The sequence below is a fragment of the Drosophila kikkawai genome, chromosome 2L (genome assembly GCF_030179895.1).
Source record: "Drosophila kikkawai strain 14028-0561.14 chromosome 2L, DkikHiC1v2, whole genome shotgun sequence".
In the NCBI taxonomy this organism is placed as follows: Eukaryota; Metazoa; Arthropoda; class Insecta; order Diptera; family Drosophilidae; genus Drosophila; species Drosophila kikkawai.
In genome coordinates this window covers 3,154,655-3,174,109 of record NC_091728.1, presented here as the reverse complement: position 1 = coordinate 3,174,109, position 19,455 = coordinate 3,154,655, and the positions used below count along the sequence as shown (strand labels likewise).

General features: G+C 44.5%; 6 protein-coding genes across 6 annotated transcripts in view; 4 read left to right on the top strand and 2 right to left on the bottom strand.

Annotated features, from left to right (window-relative positions):
* The window catches only part of Plc21C (Phospholipase C at 21C), a 56,199-nt gene that overhangs the window by 17,377 nt on the left and 19,367 nt on the right, over window positions 1-19,455 (bottom strand). The window contains exon 3 of the mRNA XM_017182920.2: window positions 8,908-9,054. Coding sequence (XP_017038409.1) covers window positions 8,908-9,054 — 147 coding nt within the window. The remainder of the gene's footprint in view (window positions 1-8,907; window positions 9,055-19,455) is intronic.
* LOC108086095 (uncharacterized) lies at window positions 2,023-5,396 on the top strand. The gene is given in 2 exon segments (XM_017182922.3): window positions 2,023-4,498; window positions 4,501-5,396. Coding segments are annotated over 2 exon segments (2,355 nt in total). The 5' UTR covers window positions 2,023-2,304; the 3' UTR covers window positions 4,662-5,396.
* LOC108086096 (uncharacterized) lies at window positions 5,310-9,292 on the top strand. The gene is made up of 2 exons (XM_017182923.3): window positions 5,310-6,373; window positions 8,763-9,292. The coding sequence occupies exons 1-2, from the start codon at window positions 5,311-5,313 to the stop codon at window positions 8,888-8,890; spliced, it is 1,191 nt and encodes a 396-aa protein (XP_017038412.1). The 5' UTR covers window position 5,310; the 3' UTR covers window positions 8,891-9,292.
* LOC108086097 (trypsin) lies at window positions 13,618-14,631 on the bottom strand. The gene has a single exon (XM_017182924.2). The coding sequence runs from the start codon at window positions 14,601-14,603 to the stop codon at window positions 13,737-13,739; it is 867 nt and encodes a 288-aa protein (XP_017038413.1). The 5' UTR covers window positions 14,604-14,631; the 3' UTR covers window positions 13,618-13,736.
* Window positions 15,758-16,701, top strand: LOC108086098 (lectizyme). Its single transcript, XM_017182925.1, has one exon. It carries the CDS (start codon window positions 15,771-15,773, stop codon window positions 16,602-16,604), a length of 834 nt encoding a protein of 277 aa, XP_017038414.1. The 5' UTR covers window positions 15,758-15,770; the 3' UTR covers window positions 16,605-16,701.
* Window positions 18,432-19,289, top strand: LOC108086099 (lectizyme). Its single transcript, XM_017182926.2, has one exon. The coding sequence runs from the start codon at window positions 18,444-18,446 to the stop codon at window positions 19,230-19,232; it is 789 nt and encodes a 262-aa protein (XP_017038415.1). The 5' UTR covers window positions 18,432-18,443; the 3' UTR covers window positions 19,233-19,289.

The window sequence follows — 19,455 nt, the reverse complement described above, 5'->3', positions numbered from 1 at the left end:
GCTTGGTAGCTAGGAGCTAGGAGTTGGAAGGTGGTAAGGCAGTCGAGCAGCAAAACATTTCGAGCACAAAGCCAACTGGGTTAAATGCAAATCAGCTGGAGCTCCCAAGAAATATAAAAAAAGGAGTCATTTGTGGACTTTCCAGACAAATGAATACTCCTTAGAGAGAGAGAGTTTATAGCTGCCTGGGCTTGGAAGGCGGCCAATTACTTGAATTTATATGCAAAGATATACTTTTTATATAGACTTGTAAAGGGTCTCTTGAAATAATAGGGAATATATCTAAGAATTCTGTGATTTCTAGAGCAAACTTCCATCCAAAGAAAATCCTGAACCTCAACACTTTTTCGGAAAATAAGCATATTAATTCCTAAGATTAATATTTCATAAATCTTAAATAGCTTAAAGAATACTAACCATTTAATTTCCAGATTTTATACTGATCCCCAGACATTAAACAAATATATTTAATGCGAAGCTCGGCGATTCTCCTAAAACATTTTACACTACATTGTAGCCTGGCCCCTCCCAAGTGGTGGGGTTTAAAAACCTTACTTTGCCGTCCATCAGATGCCCCCTTAACTGTCCCACTGAGGCGGGGGCTCAGCCCGGGATTATCAACGTCCTTTCGAATGCATGACACATAGTTTGGACATTGGACAACGGACTAAGGACCTCGCATAGGGATGCAGTGGCAGAGGCCAGAAGGCGGGACTTGGAGCGGAAGCCAGAGCATGAATTTGGCATTAACTTTGTGGCTGGCCATGTCTTGGCATTCGCATTCAGCCAGCATAGGGCCGAGACTGGGGTTTTGTGTGTGTTTGCTGTCTGTCTTCCTGCAGCGCTTCCGGCCCTGGGACATTTGACAAACTGGACCTTATCCGTGGGAGCTTGAGGGGTAGGAGACCCGGGAATGTTATCTTTTGTGCTCGCACATCGAATGCATAAGCTGCGAATAAATTCAGGCAGATGACTTTCAATGCTCTTAAATGTCTGAGCCCTGATATTTGAACCGAAAGCGTCTTATGGTCGAGACTAAAAACCAATCAGACACTACGCAAAATAGAGGGGTCTCTTGAGGTATAAATAATAATTATAGAAGAATTGTCATAATAAAGATCAATAAAATTTGGAGATATATATGGTCTATATAATAAATTTAAATATCTTTAAAGACTCTCCACTTTCTTTAACAATTTAATTAAGCCATATTCCTTTTGGTGTATGCAAATCGATCCCTTAATAAGCTCTGTTGGCTGGCAATATCCTGGCTCGCCTCTGATGATGACCTGTCAGAGGCCAGCATGAGCTGTACGGTCGACTAATTGAATGGCTCGTTCCCGGCTCCCGGCTCATAGCTCCTCTGCGGGCCATTACAGCGTCGTTCCGGTAAGCGGTGATAAACGAGAACCCACCTATGGGGGAGGAGGAGGCGGAGCCAAGGTAAACGTTTATCTGGCAGCGTCATGATTTGCTTTTAACTAAAAACTAATTCCGGCAAATTTGTCCCTCTCTGAATAATGTAAATGGCTCTGCCTTGGCCGGATTTTTGGCTCTGGCACCGTGGAAAGTTGGAAGCGTAAAGCGGAAATGACTACGGTGATTATCTTAATTGCTTCTCACGCTTCGCGCTTGGAACTCACGCGCACGACTCCCTGAAACCACCTCCTCTCCTTCACAGGGAGACAGAGAGAGAGAGAGAGCTCCCGCTAATCCTTTCGCTGTGCTCGAAATTTGAATTTTAAGAACGCTCATTATGTGCTGGAGGAGGCAGGAAGGAGGAAGGAAGGCTGGGGTTAATTTTAGACAGGCCCCAAACCCGGTCCAGACAGGAGAAGTTATTGATTTTGAAAGGTGCTAATATAAAAATAATATCCAGCTTTTAGGAGAATAGCAGATAACTGAATTTATAAAGAAAATTATAAAGTTTTCCTTACAGAATTTCTTTAAATTCTTTCTACTTTTAAGGCCTTTCTATAATCATCGCTTTACCTTTGCCTTTTCATTCACTCAAAATATTATTTTCAAGCCTCAGAGTTGTATGTGTAGCCAGGAGCAGATAGATCTCTCTTTTCGTCTCAAATTTTTCTCCTTTATTTAATTTTTTAATATAGCAAAATTCTGAGTAAAATTCTCTAGTCGTGAGGTGAAGATCGAACATAAATATAGAGTCTAGTTCGGCAGTAGGATTCAAATATCTTTTTATGTCTTGAAGATACCTTTTAAATTGTAAAAATTTTTTATAAACTCTAACTAAAGATAAAAAACAAAACGGTCAACATTTTATAAATCAAAACTCCAAGGATGAGCCGTCGCGACAGCCGCAAGCGGCCACCTTGTGACCATCAACCCCGACCCAGCGTCAACCCCACCATTTCCACAATGGGCATTGCCGGCGACATTTGTCTCCTTAATCCCTATGGCTTGATGCGCCAGTGGAACTGCAAGCCGTCTTCGTTTAGTCCCGGAGAGCGTTATCCCAGCATCCGTCCACCTGTGTCCAGGTGCAGTCACTGCCAGACTTTAAAGTGGTTGGAAGAGTCCATGAAGCAGGAAGGCTGCTTCAATCCCGAGGTTGTCAACGATGCCCTCAGGATCTGGCGGAGCAGTCCGCACAAGAAGACGCTCGGCTACTATGGCATAGGCAATCCCAACGAGAAACCCGAGGCTGAAAGCTACAACAAGTCTCTGAAGAGAAGTTTGCAGCATACCAAGGGTGGTGTGCCGAAGGTGAAAGCCCTTCACTCGCCTTTACCATTGCCCCTGAAGCCACCGAAGCCAGCTCCTGTTTGCCAGCCATACATCCTCAATCCGCAGGCTCTGCAAGCGGAGCTCGAGAGGATGCCCACGGTCAAGCAGAAGCTCAGGCCCAGCGAGGCCTTCTCTGCTCTGTTCTGCCGGATGCCTATCGATCCCAAGGATCCGCTGGGCGTAAACGAGGCCAGAAACAAAGCCAGGGAGCAAGCCAAAGCCAAAGAGAAGCCAGTGAAGTCCCCTAACCATGGCAAGCACTGGTACTGCCCTCCAAAGTGTGACGGGGCGGAGAACAAGTGCACGGATTACGAGTGGGCCAAGTACAATTTGGACTCCAGGTCCTACGACGAGGCCTTCGAGCGGTGGTTTAAGGAACAGACTATCGTTCAGCCGGACCAGGAGCCGCTGAACTACGATGACCTATACAAGCGCTTTCAGGGCTGCTTCGAGATCAAGTCCGGGCCGGATCCTGAATGCCTGGCCTTGGTAGAGTGCTGTCCGGGAATGGAAATGCCAGGAGGAGGATCAGCAGGTGATGGTACAGGTGGAGGATCAGCTGGCGGAGGAGCAGGTGGAGGAACAGCTGGAGGTGGCGCAGGCGAACACGGTGAAGATGGTAAGGGTGGAACCGGTAGGGATGGCCAGGGCGATGGAGTTGGTGGATCCCCTTCCAAAGATGGGTTAAAGCAAAAAGGAGACCAGGATCAGGCCGATAAGGATAAGGACAGGTACACGAATGACAAAAACAAGGACAAAAACAGGGATAAAAATACGGACAAGGATAAAGACACAGACAAGAACAAGGATAAAGACACAGACAAGGACAAAAACAAGGACAAGTACGACAAAGACACAGACAAAAACAAGGACAAAATCAGCGACAAAGACACAGGCAAGGATAAAGACAAGGACAAGGACAAGAACACGAATAAGGACAAGGACAAGGACAAAATTGGAGATACCAAGAACAACAATGCAGACAAGGGCAAAACCAAGAACAAGGACAAGACTGGTAAGGAAGACGGCGATGCGGACAAGGACAAGTGGGGAAAGGGCAAAAATAAGGATAAAACGAAAGACGGAGAAGAACTTGATAAAAATAAATCCAAACCAGAGCCTGGCAAGGACAAAAAGAAGGAAGTAGAAGAATCTGATAAAGATAAGTCCCAACTAAAGCCTGACAATGACAAAAAGGATAAAAAGAAAGGCAAGACCTCCGAAGAGCATGCTAAAGCCAAATCCAAACTAAAGCCTGGCCAGAAACCCGAATTTCCCAAGGATATGATCAATGATCTTAGGCTAACAGACGCCAGCGACATCCCGAATGACCGTACCAAACGTCCCTCGTCATTGGAAGTCCCGGAAAAAGAATCCTTAGTGGAGGATGACAACATGTGGACGTGGAAGCTCAGAGAGAAGCCTAAAAAGTCCCGAAGGAAGAGCAACAAGTCAAAGTCGAAGGCAAAATCGGTGTCTCCTGTCAACGAGAAGGATCAGGATAAGGACAAAAATCAGTGTCCTCCCTGTCCACCAGAAGGCTGTCCCTGTGCCATCTGCAAAGCTGTGTATGGCCAGCCAGTGGAGGATAGGCCGTTTATGAAGGATTTGCTGCGCCAGGAGAAGGAGCGCAAGCTGCGGGATTATCTTCGGAACATGCGGCATGCGGAGTACCTCAAGTGCGGCGGCGCTCAGGGCAGGGCACCGCTGCACCGCGTGGACCCCACCACCTGCGATGACACCTTCTGCCCAATCCCAAGCTGGGCGAATACTGCGACTGCCTGGGTGCCCTGCAGCGCCTCCAGGTTCTCCTTGACAAGCGCCGCCATCCGTTCATCAACAGAGAGGTCAACCTTAACCTCGCCAAGCTACGGAGTCGCATTGTCCGGCGGTTGTGTGAGAGCATCTAACCTCGGAGTTGGAAAGTTTTCATACTGTGACCGTGTTATTTTGAACTATATACCAGTGAACACAGTGGTGTTTGTTTTTCATCCAAATTTTACAAATGAATAACAAACGATTTTGTATGAAACCTACAAAGGTTGTCTTGGTTGTATTAAAGGTTTGCGGGGAATTTAAGATAATAATGATAGGTAAGAGTTACCATAGAAAAATTTTAGTATTTTGGATTGAACCTAGACCCTCTGAAGTACCTATAATTTGTAAATCAGATCAGGTTAGGCCTTTCTATACCCATGCTGTGTATTACAATTTCAGTAAAAAGCCTGCAATGCAATCAAGGAGTCATTTTCGACCCTATAAAGCATATTAATTCTTGAACAGCATCAACAGAGGAATCGTTAGAAGGAAAATAAATATTTTAAGCATTTTTTTTCGATATAAAAGTTTGCCATGACTCTCAAGTCACTTCCTAAGGGAAGTCTACCCTCATTATTTTCTCACGTCTTAAACAAACAACACCAAAATTTCAAATTGAGCATGTTTCATTTGGTTCTCCGCTATTAATTAACATTTTTAAAACCCATAAATAAGTACGTGTTGGACCCGAATCGGTAGACTTAAAACCAGAGAAGGAAGTTATTCCATTACCACACAATAATGGTCAGACGAGGATCGCAACGCCGGCAATCGTTGAGATTCATGGGCGGTCAGTGGGTAAAGGGCGAGTCGGAGGCACAGTCGCAGCCCGACAATGAGCCGGAGCAGGACCCCTCTTGCCAGGAGCTAGATCCCCATAACACTTACCAGGAGAAGCCGCTTCACATGCGCCAGTGGATGCGGTGGCACAACTGCAAGGTACACCAGATGACCAACACTGCCGAGACCTATCCCAGCATCCGGCCACCGATCAATAAATGCTTTCCCGGGAAGAACCTGGAGTACATTGACGAGTCCATGGAGGCCAATCAGTGTGGCCGGATGTTCACAATGGGCAAGGACGACGTGGTGGCCGTGTGGAAACAGAGTCCGCACAAGGACAGCCTCGCCTGTTATGGCATCGGTGAGCACTCTGAAGCCTACAGCGAGGCGGTGGCCAAGAGCCTAAAGGCGGCCAGTCTGCTCCCCAAAGAGCCGAAGAAGTCCCACGTCCGCCCCAATTTCCAGCCGATGGTAAAGGTGACGCAGCCGCGTGGCACCTATGTCCTTAACCGGGACTGCCTGAAGGCCAAGCTAGGTGAGATACCCAATGTCCGGCGCCATTTGGGTACAAGCAACGCCTTCTCCGGGCTCCACTGTCCGCCGCTCGCGGATACTAACCATCCCTTCGCGGATCAATCCACCTTTCCCAAGGTAAGCATTAAGCTGGCCCTGGGCATTGAGAAGCCAGCCAAGCCTCCAAAGCATGGCCTGCGACGCAAGCACTGGTACTGCCCCCCACTGTGTGACGATGTGGAGATCAACAAGTGCACGGAGTACGAGTGGGCCAAGTACAAGATGGAGAATCATCCCGCCGACGAGGTTGTGATGCAAGAATTTGAGCCCGTCCATGGCCATGAGCCGAGGAACTACGATGAACTATACAAGACCCTGGAGAGCTGTTTCATTCAAAATCCCGATGGGGATGAGATTTGCGAAGCGTACGAGCAATGTTGCAAGGATCCCGAGGATCCACCCTCGCAGGGATGCAACGAGTTTATGCCGGAAGGAGCCGAAGCAGGTGGTAAGTTGGAGGAAAATTACGCTGACTTGGACGATGATGGGAAGGGGAAAAAGGGGAAAGGTGATGGACGAGGAGATGGTCAGGTGCGAGGACATCCAGTGCGACACGCGGTTCTGCTTCAATACCCAGATGCAGACCCACCTTGGCCGGGTCCAGGCCATCCGGCAGGGAAGGAACCTTTGCGAATACAAGAGCATATCCAAAGATTCGGCCTCCTAGCCATGGGTTCGCCGTACGGATGATATATACCATACCACCACCACCATGCCCATGCCCATGCTTTTGTGTATTTTATGAGTTCAAGTCCCTCATTTCGTGTACAAAGATTCCTATTTTTGTATATTTTAATAAATTCGAATCGCTTTTCTGCCCAAGCGGACTTGTACTCATTTAATCCAAGGCATACGGGCGGGGCTGGTGGCTGGTCGGGATTTCGGTGCTTCTTCCTCCTGGCTTCCAGTTAATCACACATTTTCCTCTCCTTTCTCTGTGTGTGTGTGTTTGCTGGCAACGCCCACGCACTCTGTGCATTTAATTAATGCTGCGATTCCGCTTTTGAGGTCCTTGCAACGTTCATTTTTTTCAGTTTTTGTTTCGTGGCAGCCAGTCATCTCTTTACTCTCCTCTTTACTTCAAGGAGATGAATGGTCAGATCTTTTTCATAGGGTTTATTAGCATTTTCTTGCAGGATAGGTCCTTTTAAAAGAAGTCTTTGAGTTTTTAAGAGACTTGATTCTTAGGATATTTTTCTTAAAAAGAAGTAAGAACATTCCTTCAACCTCTTTTGTTTTAAACCTAAAAATCCAATATAATCTTCCAAGCCTATAGATTACTGAGCCTTACTTTTCATATTTATAATCCCATATCAAATTATTCATGAACCCCGCACATTTACAAGGTATTAACCATTCGTTAACCCTCAATATCCCACATGTTTTTGCTGTCCAAAAACTTTTTCATTTTTTTTTTTTAATTTCTCCAACATTTCCCGCGGCTTTGCTTGCCTCGGGCAAACTGAAAGGAAAACAAAACTCATTTGGCTTTGGCCTTGGGCCTGTCGCTTTTCGCCTCTCGCGGCAAACACAACTGCAACTATTATCGGGCGAATGGGCGGTGGGCGTGGCCCCGGGACAAGCAGCATGATTTATACAGTGAACAAAAAACGCGGCACTCCCCGCAAAAAAAAGGGAGAAGGGAAGGCAAGGAAAGCAGAGGAAATGACGCCCAAGGATTTCCCCATCAGAATAATTGCCGTAATGGCTGGAAGCCCAAATAAAAAAAAAGGAGGCGAAAAATACGGCATTTATGGAACTTTAATTTGATAATGCAAGGAAAGCAGGTCTGGGCCTGGTTTTAGATTTGGGTTAAGGTTCGACTTTTGGTTTACGGAGTTCCAATGACTTTTTCTGCTCGAAGAAACTTACATAAAACGCACAAAAGCCTTGTCATTGCCCAGATAAATGTATTAACTTGGCACACACACACACCCTCGAAAGGAGATAGTAGCCTCATGAAAAGAAAGAAAATTGTGTAAAACCGGAAAGTGCGTGACGCAGAAAACCCAGACACTAAGGAAAACTGTTGCCATCACAATGGGGACACTGATTCCAATTCCAATTCAAGACTTGGACTCCCAACTCCAACATCGATTTCGATTTCAGTCAGTATTAAGCACGTGACTTGGTTACCTTTGCTGTTCTACCTGTGTTCCCCAACGTAATTGCCTTTCAATTGCTAAACGGCGCCAATCGAAAATACATTTATGGAAAGACCCGCCGCTAAATAGTTTCCCGAAAAAATGTGTGTCTATTATAAACAAAATGAAAATGTTTCAGGGAAAACAAACATATAGAGGGAACAAGATACATATATAGAAAACAGTTTAGAGGGGGTATATAATTTATGGCAGTCATTTAACTTTTTAAAGCTTTATTTAAGTGCCTTTTGAAGGTAATTAACTGTCGCCAGTCATCTCTTTAAATAATATACAGTTCCCTAGGTCTTTAGAATATATCGAAAATTAATTTGCAATATTCTATGCACTAATTCACGTTACACTTAATTATAAAAGCTAACCACCTGATGCCTGGAATTAATTATAAACCTTAAACGCTTTCCCTATAACTCCAGGCTAAGATGTGTCTGTGTATATTTCTGAGAGTGTGGGTTGCATGCTTCTCCCTGGCCTGATGAAAAACTTATTACATCCGCTGGCGGAACACACACAGAACCCACAAAACACACTCAAACAGACTGCCAGACGAGGCAGCCAACCACGGACTGCTCCTCACTCTCCCTCCCATACCCATACCCATTCCCATTCATCCGATGTGCGTGTTAAAACCAGACAAATAATTCCTTTTTTTTTCACTCGAAATTCAATTCACAGAAACCTGCAGCTGTCTTGGCCATTGCAACTGTGAGAGGAGCAAGGGTGGCAGATCCCCCAAAGAAAAGGAACAACAGGACGAGGAAAGCCAAGACAGTGATAGTATAGAGCCTATAGATATAGAGTAAATATTGCGTATACGCACCTTGGGCCGCTTGGCATATTGTCCCGTGCGTACATCTCGAATGGTGGCTATATCGAGGATATCCAACTCATTGTTCTGGTCCACCCAGTAGAGAAAGAAGCCCTTGGCATCGACGCGCATCGTCACCGGCGTTCCAGTGCCCGAGTCCTGCAATCAAGAATAAAAACAGAGGAAATCAGACAGTGAGAAATGAGAACCCAGACATGAAACTAAGGCTTTTAATTGATTGCAGATTATATTATTGGTGGTAATCAAAGAGCATTCTCCCACCGATTCGGGTCCAATAAAGTGATATACTTTGGTAGCACTCCGGGGTTTATTGAACTTTTACAAAAAAAAAAATTAAAAGCGAATTTAATCGGCCGCAAAGTGCAGCCGTCTGTTATTTCTGCTTATTATTTAAGTCAAATTAAATGCGCCTCCGCCGGCGGCCATAAATGTTTAATATTTCCCGGCATTCCCATTCATAAAAGGCAAAGATTCTGTGCCAGCCAGATGTGCCAACCCACCCACACCCCCCTCTTTCGTTTCCCAGCGAAATTGAAATATTTTTTATTTCTTAAATATGCATGCAAATAAGTGGCAGCAAAATCTGGCAGCCAGCGAACAAGATGTCTCGGCGAATTTCGCTTGTTTTCCTTTTTTTTTTTTTCTGGGTAGCTACTCGACTTGACTTGACTCTCCCGTTAAATGGCGCGCGGCCCAAATGAATGTTTATCCAAACTCATTTGGGAAAAGGGGTTACAAGGAAAAGGAGGAGGGTCTCCATCTCCCATTTCCATCTGGACGGAACGTAAAAGCCAACGCAGGCAATGTGCAGCTTGCGAGATGTGAGAGTGTGCAACAAAGTGTGGGAAAGTGTAGGAAAGTGTGGGAAAGTGTGGGAAAGTGCGCGGAATGGTCACGCCAGTTTTCCTCCAAGGAATGGCAACAATGTTCGCCTAGAGGTCTCTGCACTCTAGCATCGAGTACTCTTGGTACTGCTAAAATATGCATTGACTTTCTTATTATATTTGTTCTTTTTATATGACAGGGAAGTGCAACTATCTTAAGGTCCAATAATGTCAACTGAATAAATGGCGGATTTAAAAGGCAATATATATTGGTAAGAGCATACTCCAAGGGATTGGAAGCATATAATGTAGGAATAGGGATGTCACAATATATATCGATTGATTATTATCAAAGAAAGACGACTTTAAACCAGGTTTTATACAGTTTCTTAAACCTACAAATCAGATTATTAAACCCATTACAAAGCAAGAAACTGATTTTAAAGTTACTTAGTTATTAAACCTTAACAGAACGTTGTTGCTTATTACCCAATATTTACTTAATGGCAAACTTGTTATACAAATTATATATTCCTCCCCGAATTTGCAATCAGTGTCTACTTACTAACTCCAACCCCTTGGCCAGCCTTGGCTCTCTTTAATGAAATGAAATTCCAACAAATATGTATATATTGCTTACTCATCGAGCTGGTAATTTGAACTTGGCTGCGGGGCTTTTGAACCCCCCAAACACCTATATATATTTCGCGCTCATCGAATTTCCCGACCCACGAAGGAGTCCCACTCCAATTAGTGGGTGGCATTTGGAATTCCTTGACCCCGGCACTGGGCCCATTAAGATTAGGGAGAATGGCCGTTGTTATGGCCAGAAATTGATGAGCACTGAAAGACTCGTTACGAGCATATTTAATTCGCGCAGCCACAAGTTCATTATCCCTTCGGGTCGCCTCGGTTTTTGGGTCGCCAGGGATTGGGACTGGGATTGGGTTTGGGTTTAATGAACCCGCTAGGTGCCAAAGTGGCCTGCCTGGCATACACTTTCACTGCGGACCCCCTTCGCTTTTCCTCTCAACCCCCCGTCGAATGGTTTTCGCTTAATAATTGAAATTGAAAACATGCCCCTCATCCCTCTCATATTCAATTAGGCGCATATTTTCTGGGGATTTTCAGCTGTGAGATTTCCGAGAAGAAGCTCGGCACCATCGTTAATTGGAACGAAACCCGCAGCAATCCCCACTCGGGGTTGTCTTGTCCTGGGCTTTAGCTTGCTCTCCTGTTTGTCTAATTACTGGCAACTAATTGAGTTGAGCTGGCGGAAAGTTCGTTAATTCAATTTCAATATGCAAAATTCAGTGGAAATCCAATAAGTAGTGAAATTGTGTGCGAATTTCAATTTTCGCTTCGTAACTGCTTCAAACTGACTGCCACTTGACACGCTCCTCAAATATTTACAGCGACCGCTAGCATGCGTATCTGTATCTGGTGGAAGTATCTGTATTTGTATCTGTTAGAAAGTCCCTCCCACAGTTGCCATATCCGTATGTGTGGCTGTAGCTTAGGATAAGAGCGATTACATGCAAAATTCAATTGGTGTAACAGTTGGATCTGCCTCCCCGCATGTCGGTCTGCCGCCATTGAAATCGCTTAAGGGAGACCGCACGGCGAGCAGCAGGAAAAGGGATAACTGCCAGCCAGCTACAGATACATTTACAGAGCAGATGTGCCGCAAATAAAGGCACTGAGAGAAAAGCTTGAGGCCAATATAAAGGCAGTAGAAAAGGGCAAAAGTCGAGAGGAAGCGCTAGATATGATATATCGATAGATATTGGGGATTAATCGAGTTTAGTTAAAAAACTATTGTAAGTAAGGTTTCATAAATCTTAAATGTTATAGATTTAATAAAAAAATTTAAAAATCAATCAAATCATCAGTCAATTATACTAAAAAAATCTTTGAAAATACAATTTTAAAGTTGTTCCGATATTCGCTAATCATCGATTTCTTATCGATATAATGATCTTTTATGCCTTCCCTAGCATACAATTCCTTTGTAAATAAAGCTAAATCATGCCTTATAATAACAATGAACCTTAAAAATTCGACAAACGCGTGCTGAAAGCTAAAATTAAACAATTGCTGATAAAAATCTTCCAGTGCCAAGTGGAAAATATAACGCAGGTGAATCAGTTATATATTTAGCGGCATCAGACTTGAGTTGAATGTACTTAAAACATTTAACTGCGGAGATTGGATTATAATTTAAATAAAATAAAATCAATTAGTTGACGATATTTTATTGTTTATTGTTTTTTTATTGTTTATTTAGTTCTTGGGGATAATAAATCTATTTAATAATAATATAAACGAGCAATATGCATTCAAAGATCTAAAATAAAATATCTTTAGCTTTATAATAAGCTAAAAAAAACCTCTTCAGTGTAAATTCCCATTTAAAGACACACACATATAGCATATCTACAGTCATGGTGAACATCTGTTGGTGACGATTGTCACACGCCATTCACCATTCGCCTGTCAATCATGCTTAGAGACCAAGTTCTGAAAGGGCTGCCAGGCATTCAGAAGAAAGAGGAGGAGAACAGGGAGCCTCTGGGACCAGGCAAAAGTGTTCCCAGTGCATTAGGGAAGGAGGCGAAACTCCGCTATGGATATGCAAATGGTGCCGGGGACCACTCAGCAGCAGCAGCAGCAGCAGCAGCAACTCATTTCCCCTGGAGAGAGGGAGTGGGTGTGTGTGTGTGTGTTGCTTTAGACCAAACTATCGAAATGAGTTTAAACAGCTGTTGGCTGAAACTACATGCAAATTATATCATAAAATATGTAGCTGCTACGCTGCTGTGTGCTCCAAGAGTTGCCAAGAGTCCTCTTCCCCATACGCATTACCTGGCACAACTTTTCCCTCTGGCTGAGTAGCAGGAGATGCTTGAGATGAACTAAAGTCAACTTCTCGTCAGGCTCTGTCGCCAGAATACGCCATGGGAGGTTGCCTCAAAGTTCAGGGATGAAGATTGATGGGGGAAGAGGCAGAACCAGCTGGATACTTTTGGCCATATGTCAGGATCAGGCTCGGGCGCAGGCTCTTGGCTTATCCTTTACCCACTTTACCCTGTTGCACTTCCTTAACTTTTTGCTTTAATATTTTACTTCCTAAATTTAATTATTTAAATCACAATCTGCTTATTGATTTCCCATAACATTTTGCGAGTTGTTTAAACCAATTAAGCTTGAATGACATCTTAAACTGTTAACAAACTTTTAACTTATCTGTATACTTAACAACAGCTATCTACTCCTAAGAAATCACAATCCATAAGTGTGCTTGCATGGACTTTGATTGGTTTTCGGCAATAATAAAAATACTTATTAAATCACAAACAAAAAATACAACAAAATAAGAAACTACTACTATCAGCAAGCCTTTGAGGTTAATTGAAAAGGGATAAGTCATAAGAGGTTTTAGGGATAAATATATGTAGCTTAGATAACTAAAACTTAAATGGATAAAACCCAGGAACTTATATATCTAAAATCCAAGAAGTATCTACAATAATCTAGTCATAAATAATACTGAAAGAGAAATAATTAAAATAAGAACAAAATCTAATCAACAACTTTTCTTTCTAAGAAATGTATCAAAACTATAAATATTATCTATGGAAAACTCCAAAATCTTTAAAAACCCTAAACAAACTCCCCACGATAATCCACCAAAAACCTCAATTAATAACCTCAACCTTGAGCCTCCACCTGCCTCTGGAATGCCCACCACTCTGCTGCACTTACTCAGCACTTACACAGACTCGATCGTATATCATCTATCCCTGATCGGCAATCGTAAATAGTAGTTCGATTTCGGGCAATCAGCCGTCCACTTATCGGGCAATAAAACACGCTATTCGATTCGTAGTTAACGAGCCCCGTGATTAGATACGGAAACCCGCGGTGTTTACTTTAATGCACTACAAGAGTATTACGCAAAGATCCTCCCTCCTTCGGCTCCTCAATCCATATGTCTCAGTTCAGCTGATAGTAGGCGGCAATCACCTGGTAAATCCAACCCACGTAGGCCGTCACCGAGGTGTAGGCCGTTGGTCGGCTGGCAAAGCCACAGGGCATGTAGCTCCAGGAGCCAAGTCCCACCAGCTCCGCGGGTCCAGTGATGGGCCAGTAGATGAGCGGGGTGCCTCCATCTCCGTAGCAGGTCTTCACCTGCGAGCAAACCTGCTGCTTGGTAAGAGGAGCGTCAGCCGGCAGGAGCTCCTTGCACGCCGTGCTGTTCAGGAGCGGAGCAAAGGCATACTTCAGCTCCTTGGAGTACTCATCGCCATCGGCGTCCGTGAGACCCCATCCATAAACGGCAGCCGTCTTTCCACTGTAGTCATCTTCAATGTCGGGCAGGGCGATGGCCTGGACGCGGGCCGAGTACTCGAAGCTCTCCGAAACATGCAGCAGGGCAATGTTGTCGCTGCCGGCTTCACCGGTAAAACCACGATGCGTGGAAGCAAAGTCCACGTAACGCACCTGGGCTGCCGTCACATTGCTCCTGTTGACAACGCCCGCATAGATGGGGGTTCCCAAGACATCGCCATCGTTGAACTTGCGCAGATCCTCCACACAGTGGGCGGCCGTCACGATCCATCGCTTGGCAATGATGCAGCCACCGCACAGGTGAGTGTAGGTGGCCTTGGTCAGGGACAGGGAGACCAGGTAGGGTACATTGTCCACACCCTGGACATCGTAGCCATCGATGATCAGCGGCTGGATCTCCACGGGCACCTGTTCCAGGCTCTTGAGCGTCAGATGCTGGATGTGCGGCAGCTGGGCGGGATTAGCTCCGGCCAAAGCCAAGAGCACGGGCAGCAGAATCAGTGGCAAAAGCATTATTGTTACTAATACGGCTGAGAAATAATAAAGGTCTAAACTCGAGGCAGAGAAGCTATGAGGCTTTTATAGCCAAAGAGCAAAAGCTTTGGTGTTATCAGGGGAAGAGAGAATGTCCCTAGTGTGAGCAAGAAACACCAAGTTAAGGAACTAGTTCGGTTAATGGTTTAATTTGGTAACAAAACGAACTCAGTTTTAATACTTTTTTTAAAAGGAACATTTTTAAATTATTGCTATATTAGTTCCTTCCCTTTTTAGGATGTAAATAATTTAATTTCTTATATTAAAATGTATATTTTCTTTTTTAAGTCAATAAATGTGCTAAAAGTGGTGAAGACATCTGCCTGAACTTTTAAGAATATTTAAAAGATTAAATAAATGTTATAAAAACCAAGTTAAACTCACTCAAAATTTATTTAAACAATATCTTCCTAGGACAAGGACCAACATTGTTGCCTTCACAAATCCAGCAATAAAGTGCTCCACATAAAGGCCATTAAATTGCAGCGAAAGCCTGGTTAAATTCAAAATTAAATGTTAACTTGAACTAAGGCGTGCCCCCTGGCAGAGCAGATCCCATTCCGCGTCGTGTGTTGTGCCATATAAAACATGCAATTACCCTGCAAAGAGGAGGAGGGGGAGGAGCACGGTGTTCACTGCACATCCATGCACATAATGGCCAAGCTCCATTCCCTCCGAGTGGCATTAGGGGCACCACATGACCCGTTGTTGCTGTTCTTTTGCTCGGAAAATGTTTACGCAAACGTGCGGTCACTTCAGGGGAGGGATCCCAGTCATCCCTCCCACTACCACTCCCTTGTGCGCCGTGAAATCCACTTTTAATTGGCTTAGTCCGTGAGGGGTCAGTATTTTTAGCATCCTTTGAGACCCAACAAGGGGCGACCTTGCCGTGTCAACACCTCAGTTAACAAATTACGCACGCGGAAAATGGTAAGCGGAAAGCGGCGGCCGTGGAGCGAAAAGCCGAGGGCTTTTCCCACTCAAGGGCAAGTCCGAGGCGACGTACTCTTATCACTACCCCGATCCGTATCGATTCGTACGAAATTAACTAATCGCCATAAATCTATCTGCTAATCTCGCTCAGAAGTCGGGTATAAAAATCCGCTCCAATCGAGGAAGTAGTAGCATTATTTCAAAATCTGCAGAATGAAGCTGATCACCGTTACTCTCATCGTCGCCCTTGTGGCCGTCGCCCAGGGTGGCAAGCTCACCGACAAGCTGTCCAAGATGGTCCCCAGCTTCGCCACCGGTTTCGTGATCAACGGCACCGAGGCTGATCCCCACTCGGCTCCCTACATCGTCTCGCTGGCCACCAATCCCGCCAAGCACTCGCACATCTGCGGTGCCACCATCATTGCCAAGGACTGGATTGTGACCGCCGCCCACTGCATCTCCAACCCGGTTGGCATGAGCGCCATCGCTGGTCTGCACACCCGCGCCGAGGTCGATGAGCTCACCCAGCAGCGCACCATCGATTTTGGCCGCGTTCATGAGAAGTATACCGGCGGCGTTGGACCCTTCGATATCGCCCTTCTGCACGTCAGCGAGCCCTTCGTCTTCAACGAGTGGGTGTCACCCGCCACTCTGCCCAGTCGCGAACAGGTCCATGAGGGAGAGACCCATCTGTACGGATGGGGACAGCCCAAGTCCTATGTCTTCACTGCCGCCAAGACCCTGCAGACCGTGACCACCGATATTGTCAACTATAGCGAATGCAAGGAGGCCCTGCCCGAGGATGCTCCCCTGGCTGAAACCAACATCTGCTCCGCCTCCCAGCAGCAGAGCAAGAGCGCCTGCAACGGTGACTCTGGCGGCCCTCTTGTCGTGGAGTACGAGGATGCTGCCTCCGAGCTGATCGGCATCGTGTCCTGGGGCTACATTCCCTGCGGCTTGGCCCAGATGCCCTCCGTCTACACCCGTACCTCTGCCTACATCGACTGGATCTCCGAGATTCAGGCCGCCTACTACAAGCTCTTCTAAGCGCAGACTCGCGTGGGAAACATGTGATGTAGAAAAGGATCGGGATCACTTTGGATCTGAGATATGATCGATTGTTGAATAAATGCATCCGACTAAAGTTATGAGTGTTTTTGTGAATAGAAGTTGGGAGTTTTTTGGAGATTTTATAGGCAAACTAAGGGGAAGGAACTGAAGAATTGCCTTTGTTTTTGATAATCCTAATCTTTACTGGCATATTTCCCTTAAAAAAAGTTTAAAGCTTATGATTCTTGTGCTAAATTATAGACTTATTTAGCAGGAAAAAAAACTTTTAATAAATTTCTTTGAAAATATTATTTTCTTAGGGAAGTCAGTAAGTAAATATTAAATTTATAATATAATTTGATTGTTTATTACCCAAAATCATATTTTAAAATTAAATTTATGTTCTGCTTTAAATTTTATTTACCCAAAATTAGATATTTATTGCTCTAGAATAACAAAGTCATTAAAACCTAGACATCATGGCAAAGCATTTTGCTGGCCCAAGATTATAATTGATAAGGAATTGATTAAGAACTAATCTTTAGATGATTAAACACTTTGTATACAGTGTGTAAAATATTTATGTAATTTTAATGAATACCAGAATAAAGTTATAAAACTTTCCCATCCACTTAAAACCTTTTTAAAAACTACCTAAAAAGGTTCATACAAAATTACTGAAAATATTACTCTGATTATTAATAATTTATCCCATAGCTAGTCACTTTTTAATACCTTTTATTTAACATTAACACTTTCCTATTCCTGATGAAATAATTGCAAACAACGAAAGTCCAGTTCAGTCTTTGTTTGTCATTCCCTCAAGGTTGGCTTTACTATTTATGATGTCTGATTACCCTCGGAATCGATTGATAATCGACACTGGATTAAGGCCCGTCCAGTCCACAGTTTGTCTCTTGATTTACAGCCTCGCTATAATAAGCTCTGGAAAGGCCCAGACTTTTGGAGGCGTGCGCCATTGATAGAGGGAGTCTCGGGTCTGGAAAGTCATGCACTCGGGCCAATCAAAGCGATCGAGTGGAGTCTCCTTATCGAGGAGATAAGAAAGCCAAGCAAAGCTGATTGGAAAAGCTCTACAAAAAAAAGCTAAACTCTTATACTGACCAAATGTTGCTATCAAAAATTGTTTGGCCATAATGTTTGTATGCAGAAATGACACTTGCTTAGGCATATATAAATTATATTAAATATAATATTCAAATGTTGAAAGTATTTTGTAGTTAAAACGTATTTCAATATCTGTGAAGTCGATTTATGACCATTAAATAAATAAATAATAATAATTAAATACCCCTGTGGAAACCTCCATGAACTTTTGGGATATAAATCTTAATGGAATATCTTTAATCATCTAGTTCATTCACACCTCTGCTATCTAATCACATAGCGAGTAGTTTTCGAATAGCAAATTATCTATCTATTAAAAATGTACTAGTGTTTTATGACTGCTTTGAGGACACTAGACAAACTAGAGATAACCCCATAAGAGTCTTGGAAAAACTAGGGCAGATGCCTGGCTAGGATTTAGGCCAAGAGCCAGACAAATGGGCTCCAGGGAAACTTGCCTCAAGTGGATGCAGGCGCTGGACAATAATAGAAATTAATCAGTCAAAGGCGCCACTACAGGACAAAGCTAAATAAATGCCGGGTCAGGATCGTAAATCTCTTGACCAGTGGCCTGATAGCGATAGCACCGATCTTTGAGTGCCAAGATTGGCCGATGGCCGATTGTCGATTAACAATCGATCGAAGAGACCCCTATATAAGGCCCGGCAAACTGTGGCAGTGGAACATACTCGACGGAGAACAAACAACATGAGACAATTCGTGGTCCTACTGGCTCTGGCTCTGGCCAGCCTGGCCTCCGGCAACCTGATCGTCAAGCCTGGATTCCCCGAGGGACGTATCATCAACGGCTACGAGGCCAAGCAGGGCGAGGCGCCCTACATCGTGTCCCTGCACACCACGTCTCATTTCTGTGCCGGATCCCTGATAGCCGCCGATTGGATTCTGACTGCCGCCCATTGCATGACATACACGAAGGGTACTGCCAGTGCCGGCGTGCATGGTCGCTCTGACACGGAGAACGTGCAGTCGAGGGATTTCACCAATGCGCAGTACATTATCCACGAGAAGTATGGCGGCGGCGTAGGACCCTACGACATCGGTCTGATCAAGCTGGACAAGCCCTTCGATCTCAATGTGGTGGCCCGCGATGGCAGCAATCCAGTGGGTGTGATCAGTCTTCCCTCTAATAACTACCAGGCCGACGGACTCGGCCTTCTCTTTGGCTGGGGACGTGACAACTCGGGACTTTTGCCCAATGCGCTGCAGAAGCTGGATGTGGACATCATTGGATATACTAAGTGCAAAGCAGCTTTACCCTCCACTGCACCCTTGGCAGAATCCAATGTGTGCACCTACACAGAAAACACCACCGACGGAGCCTGCAATGGAGACAGCGGCGGTCCTCTGGTGCAGAATGGTGAGCTAGTGGGTGTCGTCTCCTGGGGTTACACCCCCTGTGCCACGACCAAGTATCCTTCTGTGTACACCCAGGTTTCATCTTACAATAGTTGGATCAAGGAGAAGATGAATGCATAAACCATATTCCACAATATTATATAATCACTAAATAAACGAACATTCTGTACTCAAAAAGGTGTTCTTTAATTCTATAAAAATTAGGAGGTCTATGAAAAAATCTATGAAAGCTTTGGTGACAAAAATGAAATCGATGAGAACATCTATGATATCATGCTACAGTTTAATCAGCAAGGTCATATTTTATATGAAGAATGCACAATCTAGCTTAGGAAACCAAGAT

Excerpts from the sequence above, each read along its gene's own strand:
- LOC108086097 (XM_017182924.2), bottom strand. The coding sequence starts at position 14,603 with ATGCTTTTGCCACTGATTCTGCTGCCCGTGCTCTTGGCTTTGGCCGGA.
- LOC108086099 (XM_017182926.2), top strand. The coding sequence starts at position 18,444 with ATGAGACAATTCGTGGTCCTACTGGCTCTGGCTCTGGCCAGCCTGGCC.
- LOC108086096 (XM_017182923.3), top strand. The coding sequence starts at position 5,311 with ATGGTCAGACGAGGATCGCAACGCCGGCAATCGTTGAGATTCATGGGC. Across the intron at positions 6,374-8,762 it reads GGAAGGAGCCGAAGCAGGTG|AAACCTGCAGCTGTCTTGGC; the intron begins GTAAGTTGGAGG and ends TTCAATTCACAG.
- LOC108086098 (XM_017182925.1), top strand. The coding sequence starts at position 15,771 with ATGAAGCTGATCACCGTTACTCTCATCGTCGCCCTTGTGGCCGTCGCC.